The 12,667-nt window shown below is 36.4% G+C and overlaps 1 protein-coding gene across 4 annotated transcripts in view; it reads right to left on the bottom strand.

The window, feature by feature from the left end:
- Positions 1 to 12,667, bottom strand: part of WDR35 (WD repeat domain 35) — a 60,212-nt gene that overhangs the window by 2,269 nt on the left and 45,276 nt on the right. For 3 of the 4 annotated variants that reach the window (XM_015078361.3, XM_015078362.3, XM_027077955.1), the window contains 9 exons: positions 10,497 to 10,633; positions 9,742 to 9,945; positions 8,478 to 8,624; positions 7,709 to 7,841; positions 5,097 to 5,207; positions 3,973 to 4,137; positions 2,727 to 2,867; positions 1,912 to 2,068; positions 89 to 329 (listed from right to left, as the gene is read on the bottom strand). In XM_015078361.3, the coding sequence (XP_014933847.1) occupies positions 89 to 329; positions 1,912 to 2,068; positions 2,727 to 2,867; positions 3,973 to 4,137; positions 5,097 to 5,207; positions 7,709 to 7,841; positions 8,478 to 8,624; positions 9,742 to 9,945; positions 10,497 to 10,633 (1,436 nt within the window). Of the gene's footprint in view, positions 1 to 88; positions 330 to 1,911; positions 2,069 to 2,726; positions 2,868 to 3,972; positions 4,138 to 5,096; positions 5,208 to 7,708; positions 7,842 to 8,477; positions 8,625 to 9,741; positions 9,946 to 10,496; positions 10,634 to 12,667 lie in introns of those variants that run through there. The other variant, XM_027077956.2, reaches the window with a different exon arrangement.

The raw sequence follows: 12,667 nt of genomic DNA, 5'->3' as shown, positions 1-12,667 counted from the left end.
GCTTAAATTATTATATCACACTACGACACTTATAGAAATCTCAGCTTCTAATAGGGTGTATAACATATCCTAATGACAATTAGCCTACCCTTCAAGAAGGCTGTCCAATTCAGATTTTCTATTATCTTTTGGAGTATGTTTGGTGAAGATTTCCAAAGCGAGATCTTCATATTGCTGTTTCTGCTCTGAACTGAGGGTCTCTAAAGATTCAAGTTTAATAAAAGCTTTTGAACAAGTACCAAAAGCTCTACCGGCACACGCACAGAGTGCTAACAGAGAGTAGATCTCGACGGCAGGGATGATGTCTTCATAGTCTCTCAGGTGAAGAGCTAGAGAAAAGAGGACAACTTAGATTTTGAAAAGAAATCATTAGTATGATCGTGCATGGAAAAGAGTCTATGTTAAGCTGCTTTAGTTTAACCTACATGAACTCTTACAAACTTAAAATAACGGTGGGAGATCGAAGCACTGGTAGAAGGAAGCAGGTTACGTGAGTTCCCAGTTCTATAACGCTAGCTAACAGCTCAGGTCCTACAAAACAACCACCATCAAATGATGTGCACGCTCTGCCATTCAGAAACACACACAAAGACAAAATAAAAATAAAAATTGGTATCAAAACCCACATCTTTTGTTTCATGTTAATATATTAGAAATTTCTGTGGCATTCCAGAAAAAAGTAAATTAATATTATACTGTTAGTCATAATACTCAAAATAACATCAGGATTCTTTTTGATAAAAAAGCAAAGCAGTACGAAATCATGTTTTTTCTTTGCATCTCTTTGAAGAGATTTTTTTGTCTTACTGAATGAAACAGAACTTTGAGAAAAGAGAAGTGACAATGTGCCTCTTAAGTTGTCAGTTCAGACATTTATTTTGATAGCTGCCATATCTTATTTTTACTTTTTCTATACTAGAGATATAATCTTTCTTTAAAATGTACTGTAGAATTAATAGATTGTATATTGGATTTCTTCACCCAGTAGATGAAAACTCTCAAGTTAAAATTCTAATTTATCTTTCAAGTTTAGAAACTGTGTATAAGTTATATGAAATAGAACTATCTTAAACCTAACTGCATAATTTATACCACATATTAATCAGTTAAAATTAAATAAAGGTCAGTTGTAAACATGTAAAAATAAAAATAATTCTTATGTATAACAACCAATTAGAAAAAAAACTGTTACAGTCCCCTTGCTAATACAAGTGATAACATGGATCTATGTTTACCAACATGGAAACATGACTGCAATATACAACGGAGGGCATAAAGCAAGCAAGCCCCTGAACAACATATATTGTATGATATTAGCTTAAGGAAAACTGTCCACAATTTTATAGGCATGGAGAAATGTCTAAAATGAAGTTCGCCCAAATGTCAGTAATTATTACTTCTGAGTTATAAGATTATTTTACAAGTTATTAGATTATTTTATTTTTTCTGTTTTGACTGTAATCATTACAGAAGTGACATTTTATTTTTTATAGTGTCATTTTAACAAAAAAACAAGTTAAATACTATAGAAATCTATTAATATGGAAATATTTTACAACATATTATGTTTTTTAAAAAGGACATATGTTATCCTCCTGATATTATAAAAAACACAAACTTTTTTATATATTCAAAACTTTAACTTTTAATGAAAAGAATAGTGAATGCTATAGACATTCTTTTTGCTTATCTCAAACCTCTGACTTTAATGTGAACCGTATGTATTTAAAAAAATCAAAAGAACTTCAAAACAAAGGAGAATGTGCAAAATAGACTATAGACAGCAAATCTCAAACATGAAAATAAACCCATGAATAAAAGTGTTACTGAAGTTAATATATGGGCAATCTGAAGGAGCTGGCTCTTCACATTCAATTTAAACACATTGTACCCGTTGGGTCAAAGGCCCACCTGTCTTCAATGCAGTGTCAACATATCCCTCATAGAGCTGCCTCTGGGCAAGTGTGAAGAAGTGGTAAGCCTCAGCCCCTCTCCAAGCATTATCTGTGAAGCGACTAGTTGTAGACAGAACTTCCTCTTCCAGCAAACCAGCCAAAGCAGATGTGGCCTATGAGTCAAGCAGAGCCACGTTTTCTGTCAGTGCAACTATGAGTCACCCTAACAAAGACAACTTCTGAGACGGTTTATACATTAAACTAAGGAAAGTAGATTTTATCATTACAAAACTGTCATTACAGACTTCATTTCTCCATTAGAATTCGTATTTTGTTAAGCTGCTGTAATCAAAAATTTCTTTCAGCTTTATTAAACTATAATTGACCAATAAAACTGCAAATTATTTCAAGTGCACCTTGATGTGATCTGACAAACATACACGCTGTGAAACAATTCTCCCCATGGTGTGGTCAAATTTTTTAATAGAACTCATTATAAACTTTAAGTTAGTAAGAGATTCATTTACACATAAAGTAATATACATACTCTAGCAAGGTTTTTAAAACTCACTGGTTAGAAAGGGTTTACCAAGTAAAAAAAAGTAAAGCAAAGTCTACAAATTAGTCTTGCAGGAAAAGTTTCCAATATTCCTCAGCAGAAATTTCTAAATTTGAGTACTAATTCCAAGTCAGTCACTCCTTTTCCTCATATCATTTAAGAAAATAAATGCAGACAAACAAATTAAATGGCCTGTCCCTAAAGAGAAGTTTGATAGTCTTTTTTCCTTAAACACCTCAGATGACTTCATGTTCTGTAATGTTCCACCTTACCTCTGAGCTCTTTCCTTTCACTTTTCCTCTTTGGGCATTTCTCACTTGCTCATGGTACTGCTCAATAAGCAAAGCGGACAGTACGTACAGCTTCTTGACACGTAAAGGTTTGGTTCTTTTCTTTGCCTCTTCATCTGCAATCTTTAAACATTTAAAGAACTTGGGGAAGATATTTCTTAATCTTTATTTGTACACATACAATCATCTCTAAAATTTGATTCTTTAATAAAAAGAAAAAAACCAGTAGGATGGAACATAAATACCACCCATTTATGATAAATATTTTTAAGCCCATTTCCTTTTCCTTAGCTTATAAGCACTCAGTTCTTTCCTGGGCATTAGCCCTTGGAGTTACAACTCATAACAAATGCTCTTAAATAAGTAAGTCAAAATGAAGAAAGTTTTCGTGAAGAGGTAGCATTTTCCATAAGGAGATTTTAAAAACAGTGTTCCAAGTATACCGAGATAAGAGGACTTTAACATGGTACAGACTTCAGAAAGAAGGATTTATCTAAATGATTGAGGGGAATATTCCCTTTTTTATTAAATCAACGGGAAAAAATAGAACAGAATATAAAATGTATATACATTAATACTGTATTAGTCCTTTTCCTTCCAAATGCATATTATGAAACAGTAATGTATTTAAAATGTGTACATTTATTTTTTTAAGTTTTTTAATTCATTTTGAGAGAGAAGGAGAGAGAACTCGCGTGCACACATGCATATGTGAGGGAGGGGCAGAGAGAGAGAGCTAGGGAGACAGAATCCTAAGCAGGCTCTGCTCTGTCAGTGCAAGAGCTCCACGTGGGGCCTGAACTCACGAAACACAAGATCATGACCTGAACCAAAACCAAGAGTCAGACACTTAACTAAGCCACCCAGATGCCCCTTAAAATGTGTACATTTAAAAGGACAAAATTCTATTATCAACAGGATTTAATTCCCATTATTAAGGGAATTTGTATTTTATGGTCCCTGAAAATTCTATAACTCTTTGTTAACTTCAGTATTAAGTAAATATTCAATTGTTTAGGGATCAGTAAGGTGCTAACACTAATGAATAGCTTTTTTAGTAAAAGGTAATAATACTAAGATAATGCATAGTTATAGCAGTAATAAAACAAGAGGGCTTTTGCTATAGCAAGTACTTGTTCTCAAAGAAAATGGAAAATGTGTTCTTCAGTACATAAGAAAACATTGGTAACTAGAACATAGCAAATACTCACCAAGATTATTGTATTACCTTAAACATCAGTTTAGCAGCATCATAAAAGTAATTGGCTTTCCGATAGAGTTCTATGGCGTCAAGAGTTTTATTCTTTTCCAATAAATGAGATGCATACCTCGCTAACAGGGATCCAATTTCTTTCATACTGTGATTTTTAGCCAACTCAACAGCTTTGTTCCACTGAGGGGGAAAAATATGCCATTCAGCTACTGAAGCATTTATAGTCATACATGTCATAAAATTCACACAATAAAGATTTAAGTTTATAGTAATAAATAACACTATATTAAAATTAAAAACCAGTATATATTTCTTTTAATACAGTAACTTTAATTAAGAGTCTCATGCTCTACCGACTGAGCCTGCCAGGCAGTTTACAGTAACTTTAATTAAAATCAGAGCAATTATAAGTTCTGTAAGTCAAACATGTCAAAATGATGAAATGGCCCAAGACTGTGATTTGCTTAAGAAGGACATCAGAAAAGGAAAGCTTCAAAGTTTATAATTACAATATTATAATTCAATTTTGCACCAGCTAGACGTGAGGAAAAGCTATACTTGCTTATAGTAGAACAAAATATGCCATTTCGGTTAAGAAAATGTCCTATCAGATTTAACATTTAAAAGTTATTTTTAAAAAGCAAATGGAGCTTTATAAAATACTTCAAGAAAACAAAGGAATATACTGATATTCAACAATTTCCACAATTCTGCACTTTAATTTTAGTTAAATTCCAGCTCCCAAGAATATCAAATATATGTTTTCTCTAAAGAGACAGGAAAATAGATTGCCAAAATAAATACTGATAAGGTAACTCAATTCCTTCCTCTTGCAATGACCATTAACTAGTCCTTCTTTGGAAGCAAAACCCTAATAAAATGCAGAAAATTATGAAATTACTTCCAGACAACAAGTTGCCTGACTAAAAATAAAAAGCACAGGGTTTGTCCCCATATTGACTTAGTTACGAGTGGGTCACCCTAACGGTAGCACTTCAAGAGGTAAATGCAAACTCCAGTATTTTCTAGGTCCTCAACAAAGTAAGAAAGCATCTAGCTCCTTTCACAAAATCCACCTCAACCCTACAGTGGCAACAGTCTAAAAGGATGACTAGGGACCTTAATTTTCAGTTCCTTACTTGGTTGAGATGTACACAGGTATCTACTGCTGCCTTTGGCTGATTACATTTCAAAAATGCGGTCACTGCTTGTTCACACATTCCAACCCTCACAAACATTTGTGCTATTTCCTGTAAGGACAGAACAATATTATCAGATCTCACAGACCAAGGAAATCACTTATAGTTTAATTTACAAAACTCCATAGGGACATACGAATATTAAATTTACGGGTGGTTACAGTAATTTTTCGTTGCAACATATGCAGGGGCAGAGGCTACAAACCAGAAAGGAAGCTAAGGCATCACTGTCTACGAAACCGGTGCTTCACTGGCTCCGGCTGCAGATCTACTTTTTAACCAGGTCCGGAACGTCCTGCACTCTGCTCCTCTAGTAGCTAGGGCACAGAAACGTCAAGCTGGGAAACAAACCCCATACTGGTGTGTGAAAAAAACATTCAAGGCAACTGATGGTAGAACAATGGTAATGTTAGAGGCTTAAGGAAAATCTCACATTCACAGAGCTCTCTAATACCTCTCTGAAGAAATGCCCCAGATAGGCCATTCATTAATTCAGGAAGCCAGATCCCAAACAGAGCTCCCTCCAAGGGTGGTGGGAAGGAAGAAGAACCACAACACAAACCCACCATACCCATCTGGCTCACTCTCCATTTTCAGAAAATCAATTTTTTTTCCTTCTGAACATCTAATTGGCAAGAGTTTTCCTCTCCCTACCCTTACTTCTTTTTTTTATTATTTTTTAAACATTTAGTTATTTTTTGAGAGAGAGAGAGAGAAAGACAGAGCACAAGCAGGGGAGGGATAGAGAGAGAGGGAGACACAGAATCGGAAGCAGGCTCCAGGCTCTGAGCTGTCAGCACAGAGCCTGTGATCAGGTCATAATCTCACAGTTTGTGGGTTCAAGCCCCACGTCGGGCTCTGTGCTGACAGCTCAGAGCCTGAAGCCTGCTTCCGATTCTGTGTCTCCCCCTCTCTTTCTGCCCCTCCTCTGTTTGTGCTGTCTCTCTCTCTCTCTCTCTCTCAAAATAAATAAACATTAAAAAAAATAATAAAATATTTTGGAAAAATCATAAAGGTATGTTTTAGGTCCAACTATCTTTTTAAAAGTAATGTTTAGGGGCACCTAGATGGTTCAGTGAGTGTCTAACTTTGGCTCAGGTTATGATCTCATAGTTCATGGGTTTGAGCCCAATATCAGGCTCTCTGCTCTCAGCACAGAGCCTGCTTTGGATCCTCTGTAGCCCCTTCCTCTCTGCCCCTCCCCATTCACATTCTCTCTCTCTCTCTCTCTCTCTAAAATAAAACTAAGCATTTAATTAATTAATTAAAGTAATGTTTATATTTTTCTGGTTACAAAGTAATAGACTGTAATGGTAAATAAAAATTAGAAAGCACAAAAGTTACTTACAATCTTACTACCCATAGGAAATCTCTCTCAATAGTCTGATGTCATTTCCTAACGTCTGTGTCTTAGGAATCTATATGTATGTGTGAGTTGGTGTATGTATTGTGTTCATACTATATATAGTTCCGTTCTCTGTATTTTTCAATTAAACATTATGTAAATTTTACCGTATTATTAAAAACTCCTTCAAAAACTCAATTTAAAATTTGCAATACTAAAAAAAACATTCGCACTACTAAAAATTTTTAAGCATTTTAATTATTTAATTATTACTATAGCTATAATAACTTAATATTTACTCAGTAATAATACTATTCTGGATATCCTACAGCAATACTCTTTTCTGCATCATCAGACACACCTAACAGATGACATTAATGCAGGACACACTGTCCCGATCTCCAAGGTTGTAACTAATTTCAGTTTCTTTCCTACTCAAGAAAACACAGGACTGAGAATAAAGTACATGAAAATGCCATTATTACAGGGATAATGGCTCTAATTCACAAGAGACAAAACTGAATTATCAGAATTCTATCATCTACTAATTAACAAACAAAAATTTTGTGGTAGAACTCACAACCGATACATGTCCCGACCCTGCAGTTGAGAGATGCTAACTCTACAGGTACTATACAGCTCAATGATTTACATTTTACATAAAACAAATAAAATATAAACTCATTAATGTCATTCAAGAATTAAGAGGCTTAAAAAGGACATTCAAAACAAATTTCCAGAGAACTCTGTTTTTTTCTTTAACACTAAATACTTTGTTAACATAACCTAATAAAAGTCAAGCTATCTTTTTAAACCTTTATTACAGCAAATTTCAAACATACATACACACACACTAATCCCCAGACCCAGCTCAGATAATTTTGAAGCAAACCTCTGACAAGAGATTTTAACTGTAAATATTTCATGTGTCAGCTAACTTTTAAAAGCAATTTTATAAAACTGACAATACTATAGGAGATTGTGAACATGTTAAAGTAGTGGGAATATGACTAATTTTCCCTCTATTTTCAAGCAGTCTGTAATATTGATATATTGTTTTAACAGTTAAAAGTATCATTCCACATTTAAGAAACTATGAGATTATAGATTTTAAATTTTCTTGTGGCAGAAGATATTTCCTGACTATAACACAAAACCTAATAAAAATAACCTAACAAATCTAAAAACTAAAATTTTTAATACCCACTGGAAGCAACTTATGGTTTTCTGGAAGTGAACTGGCAAGATTCTCCAATCCCTCATAATCTTCCAACATATAATAGCATTCAGCTAAGCGTTCCTGGTTCCGGCCTTGTACATAATATTGTACAGCATTCAACCTATGGGGGGAAAAAAAGAACAATTTCTAAAACTAATGTGAATCTCCTGATAAATAAACAGTCTCATTAAAAATGCTCATTAGAATTACTAGTATTACTCTAGTTACCATCTTCAGTTACAGCATGTCTTTGAAGTGTATAAACTGGGGGGATAAAATCTAAAGACTCTGAAGCACATTTTAGTTGCAACATTCTTTGGCTATTAAGAAAAATTGTTGTAATTGGATATACAGTTGTGCTTCCAAACACGGACATAAATAAGTGTATTGATCCAAATGAAAACCTAAGAATAAAAGCCAATGACTTCTGAAAATAATCGACAAGAAAACAAGAAAACATAAAATACTTTTCCTTTTTTCAGAAATAAATCATATGTCTTTGAAATGCACACTGCGGTCTTAAACAGTAGAAACCTGCCTGAAACTAAGCACACGTTTCTGAGTTTGGAAACTCCGAAGTTTTATTACACTTATCAAGGATCTCTTGCTCCCCATTGGGAATTTAAATCTGCTTGAATTTAAGAATCCAGGGGGCCGGCCTTCAATGTCCCCAGCTTTGTGCCAATGGGAAGTACTCAGGCAGCTACCGTATCAAGTGCTACATGAACAGATGAAGAGGTTCACATAGGTCGCCTACCACTTTTGCCGATCAGCGAAGTAGTCTCCAATGGCATTGTGGGCTTGTTCAAGGAGACTGTCATCTGCATCACCAGATCCAGTTTTCAAGAGCTGGAGTACTCTAAACCAATCTCCCAATTTCAGCCGGAGGCCGATAGCAAGATCTCTGTAAACAACAGCATACATTCATTCACTTGACAAATACTTGTGAAGTGCCTACCCCATGCTAGGGTCAATTCCGGGGTACTGAGAATACCCAGCAGTGAACAGATGGACAAGTTACCTCCCCAAACATTTTAGAAATTTGACCAGGAAAGAGGCAATGGGGAGAACTTGAAATCAGGAAAAGGAAATAACTTCCTGCCTTTTATTTTCCTAGCCTTCCAATTTTCCTAGCAAAATAATGATTTAAATAATAATAACTTCTTTTCATCAATTATTGAGACATGATCAGGCTTATTTAAAAATCATACATATACTGGGGCACCTGGGTGGCTCCGTCGGTTAGGCATCCGACTTTGGCTCAGGTCACGATCTTGTGGTCGCGAGTTCGAGCCCCGCGTCAGGCTCTGTGCTGACCGCTCAGAGCCTGGAGCCTGTTTCAGATTCTGTGTCTCCCTCTCTCTGACCCTCCCCCCGTTCATGCTCTGTTTCTCTCTGTCTGAAAAATAAACATTAAAAAAAAAAAAACTTAAAAAAAAAAAAACCATACATATAAACACATATTTGGTTTTATCTTTCTTTTCAGGGCTTAAGCAGTATTAGGGATCTCCTTGAAGTACAAATAACATTAACAAAATTTAGACATAATGTTTATAGCTGAAATACATACATTATTTTATGCAAGTCTAAAATGAACATAAAGAATAAAACTCAATCCCTATATGCCGTTCATTTTTATTTCATGCTCCTTGACGACAAAAAATTAAATAAAGGTCTAAATCAAAAAAGAAAACCCAAATGTTGAGCTGCATAATAAACAATAAAAGCCCCCAGTCTCTGCAGTCTTATGTTTTTTTTTCTACCAAATGAGAAAACCTCCCATGGCCAGCCATTAATATATGTAAAAAAGAAAAGAAAAAAAGAAAAAGGAAACTGCCTCCAAATTTCAATACATAAATTAACGTAAGGGCCACGTGGAATATCCAGGTTGTAACTAAACTGAGATTATTTTCTGAAAGAAGTGGTATGACACATTTAGTCTACTGTACATTCCTCATTTGTACAGAAGAAAAGCATGAACGCCAGAAGTACTCCAGAATGCCTGTACCTTCATTACTCACCTTCTGTCCATATCAAGATACATTCTTTCTGCCTCTTCAAACCTGCCGAAGTAGGCAGCAACTTCGGCCTGCTTCATGGACTCACTCTGTAGATTGCCCAGGCGCTTCACGAACTTAATGCCTTGGTAATCTTTGCAGCGCACAAACGCTTGCTCTGCCGTGTGCAGATCTAGTTTCTGAAGAGCTGCTTCAGCCAGTAGGCGCCTTTATTAAAACAAGAAACAGAAAAGCTTATTGCCATTACTGATAAACAAGTCTTGAACCCGAATTTAATTATTATACCTGTTGTTTCTAGTTAAACATGGTGGGAAGTGATTACTTTAACATATTTATGTATGTTTTACTTAATATTATGCTTATTTTGAGTACTTCCAAATCTGAATTTAATTTCTGTATTTTAAAAAGAAGAACAAAGGGGCGCCTGGGTGGCTCAGTCACTTAAGCATCACTTCAGCTCAGGTCATGATCTCACGATTCATGGATTCCATCCCTGCGTTGGGCTCTGAGCTCACAGCTCAGAGCCTGGGGCATGCTTTGGATTCTGTGTCTCCCTCTCTTTCTGCCTCTTCCCCACTCACTCTCTGTTTCTCTCTCAAAAAATAAATAAAAAACAATAAACATTTTTTTTAAATAAAAAGAAGAACAAGAATGCAAGTCTACCCCCATGAAGGCTACCATGAGAGTGGGAGACAATAGAGCTGAGACTTTAAATGCATACACCAGACATTTTGGGAGGATTTTTTATTTTTAAATACCAAAGTCGGGGGTGTGGATTGTCCTCGATGAATTGAGATGCATCTTCAATTCCAACTTTCTCAATCAATGCTCGACTATCTCGCAAGGACCGGATCTCAAAGTTAATTATATAATCCTTGTTTGGGTGTTCTGGATTCTAAAAATAAAGATGAAAAGAAATGCAAATACCTGCCATTAGAGTATGTGTTTCTTTTTTACAGTAAAATACATGCACACACACAAACAACTGTATCATGTTGTAAACCAAAATGGGAAGAAAAGATATTCCAATGTGTGGGTCTTTGAGTTACCTGGAAAACAGCCACAATCCACAGGTGAAGTTCCTCCTGAGGTTACTAGGCTGCCCACAGGGAAAAGAGGACAGTGGAAGAAGGGTTGTCTTACAATCATACAGCCTTGTTTCCCTCAGCTTAACTCTCATGTTCCCAGGGGCTACTATTCTCTTCTCGCCCAAAGTGCTGCAGAAAAGACATGTGCAGGGGCCTCTACCAGCTCACTCCTTAATCTACTCTCTCCTTGCCGGGGGGAAATGAGACAGTTGTCCCCTGTGCTGTTGGGCAGCAGACAAGCAAATAAAAGAAAGAGCTAGTTTTCATTATCTCTTTCCTTTTGTTAATTTAGCTAGCTGACCCCTCCAAAATTTTTTTTTCTGAAGGCCAGTCTTGCAGGAAATAGCTAGCTAATGGCCAAGAAATAAAACAGTTATAATGAACTCACCAATATCCTACATACTCCAAGTAAAGAAAAAGTGAAGCCCAGGAGAAAATTAGAGCCCCCCGCCCCCACATACAGAAAACAGCAATGGCTCCCAGAACTAAGCTGCATCTGGCCCTCCCCACCTGCAACTAAACTGAACTGTACTTAAAAACTGAAAAGTTCTCCCAGAAATCCCTGGCACAAAGTAGAAAGTAGTATGGAAAATGCATGAGGTTTGGATTCAAACAGATATAAGCTTAGATCCTAATTCCTCAGCCTACTGGCTATGTAACAACTCTTTCTAAAACCTGCTGTACCCCCGTCCTGTGCCCACCCAGGAAGCCAAGGCCATCTTCCCCAAATATAAACCCAATCACATCACTCTCCTGCTTTACTCCCCCAGTGACTGCAGAAGGCAGTCCAAACTCCACAGAAGGCACACAAGGTCTCGTATGACTGGGGCCAACCTCCCCCACGACTGTTCCCCTTCAGTTCCGCCAGTGCTACCAACTACATACACCAGCTTTGAAGCCAGACGGCTTGGAGTGAAATCATTCACGTCTCTGCCTACTGCCAACTGGGTGTCACTGGCAAATGAGTTTCTCTCTCCAAGCCTCAGACTCTTCATCTGAACAAATGAAGATAATAATCAGACTGACTTCCTAGAATTGTGAGGATTAAATGAGATAACACGTATCAAACGTTTAGCACAATGCCAGCCTTGTACTACTCACGTGGTTCACAGTCTCAGAACTGTACCAGCGCTCTCTCCCCACAGACCTCTGACAGACGCACCTGCCCACTGAACTGCGCCAGCCCCGCCCCTTTGCTGGTTGCTGAATTTCTTGTCCACCTCCCCAACCCCTCTACTTGAGGCCAGGAACTTGCCTTACTGACTGCCAATAAACATCTGCTGAGTCAGTGAACAGACAGACTTTTGGTAAATCATTTTACTCACGAAGAGCTTTCTCCACTAAAAATGAGATCTGTGTATTATCTACCGGGCACAGTTGTAATGACAAATGAAGAGTGACATGCAATGACAAATGACAATTGAACACCTCCTATGAAGGCACTTTAGTGAATGTAAATTTAGTAAATTCCCTTCCTTTTCCTTTCGTATTCCTTCAGCTCTAGTGCTCCAATAAATTTCTCATGGGGGAAAAAAAAACAGGCTCATAAACAAAGCGCTTTAAAGGGCTACAATTTACATATCAAACCAAAACATGAAACCATGCTACAAATTGCAACTAACTTCAGAAATGTAAAACTCTATTAACCCAATTCCAAAAAATATATGAAGTATACAGAAAAAAGTAAACGCTTTGTATAAAATGAAAGTAAAAATGTTTTTAATATATTCTTAGAGAAAGAAATTCTCAAAAGATAGTCAATGAAGGCCAAAGTAGGGGTTCAAAAAGATAGCTGGAATCAGAACTGGATTATTTTATAAAGCCTGAAAAAAAAAATAGGA

This window comes from Acinonyx jubatus, chromosome A3 (assembly GCF_027475565.1).
Source record: "Acinonyx jubatus isolate Ajub_Pintada_27869175 chromosome A3, VMU_Ajub_asm_v1.0, whole genome shotgun sequence".
Classification (NCBI taxonomy): Eukaryota; Metazoa; Chordata; class Mammalia; order Carnivora; family Felidae; genus Acinonyx; species Acinonyx jubatus.
The sequence above is the reverse complement of the archived record's forward strand: the minus strand, read 5'-3'. Positions and strand labels throughout refer to the sequence as shown.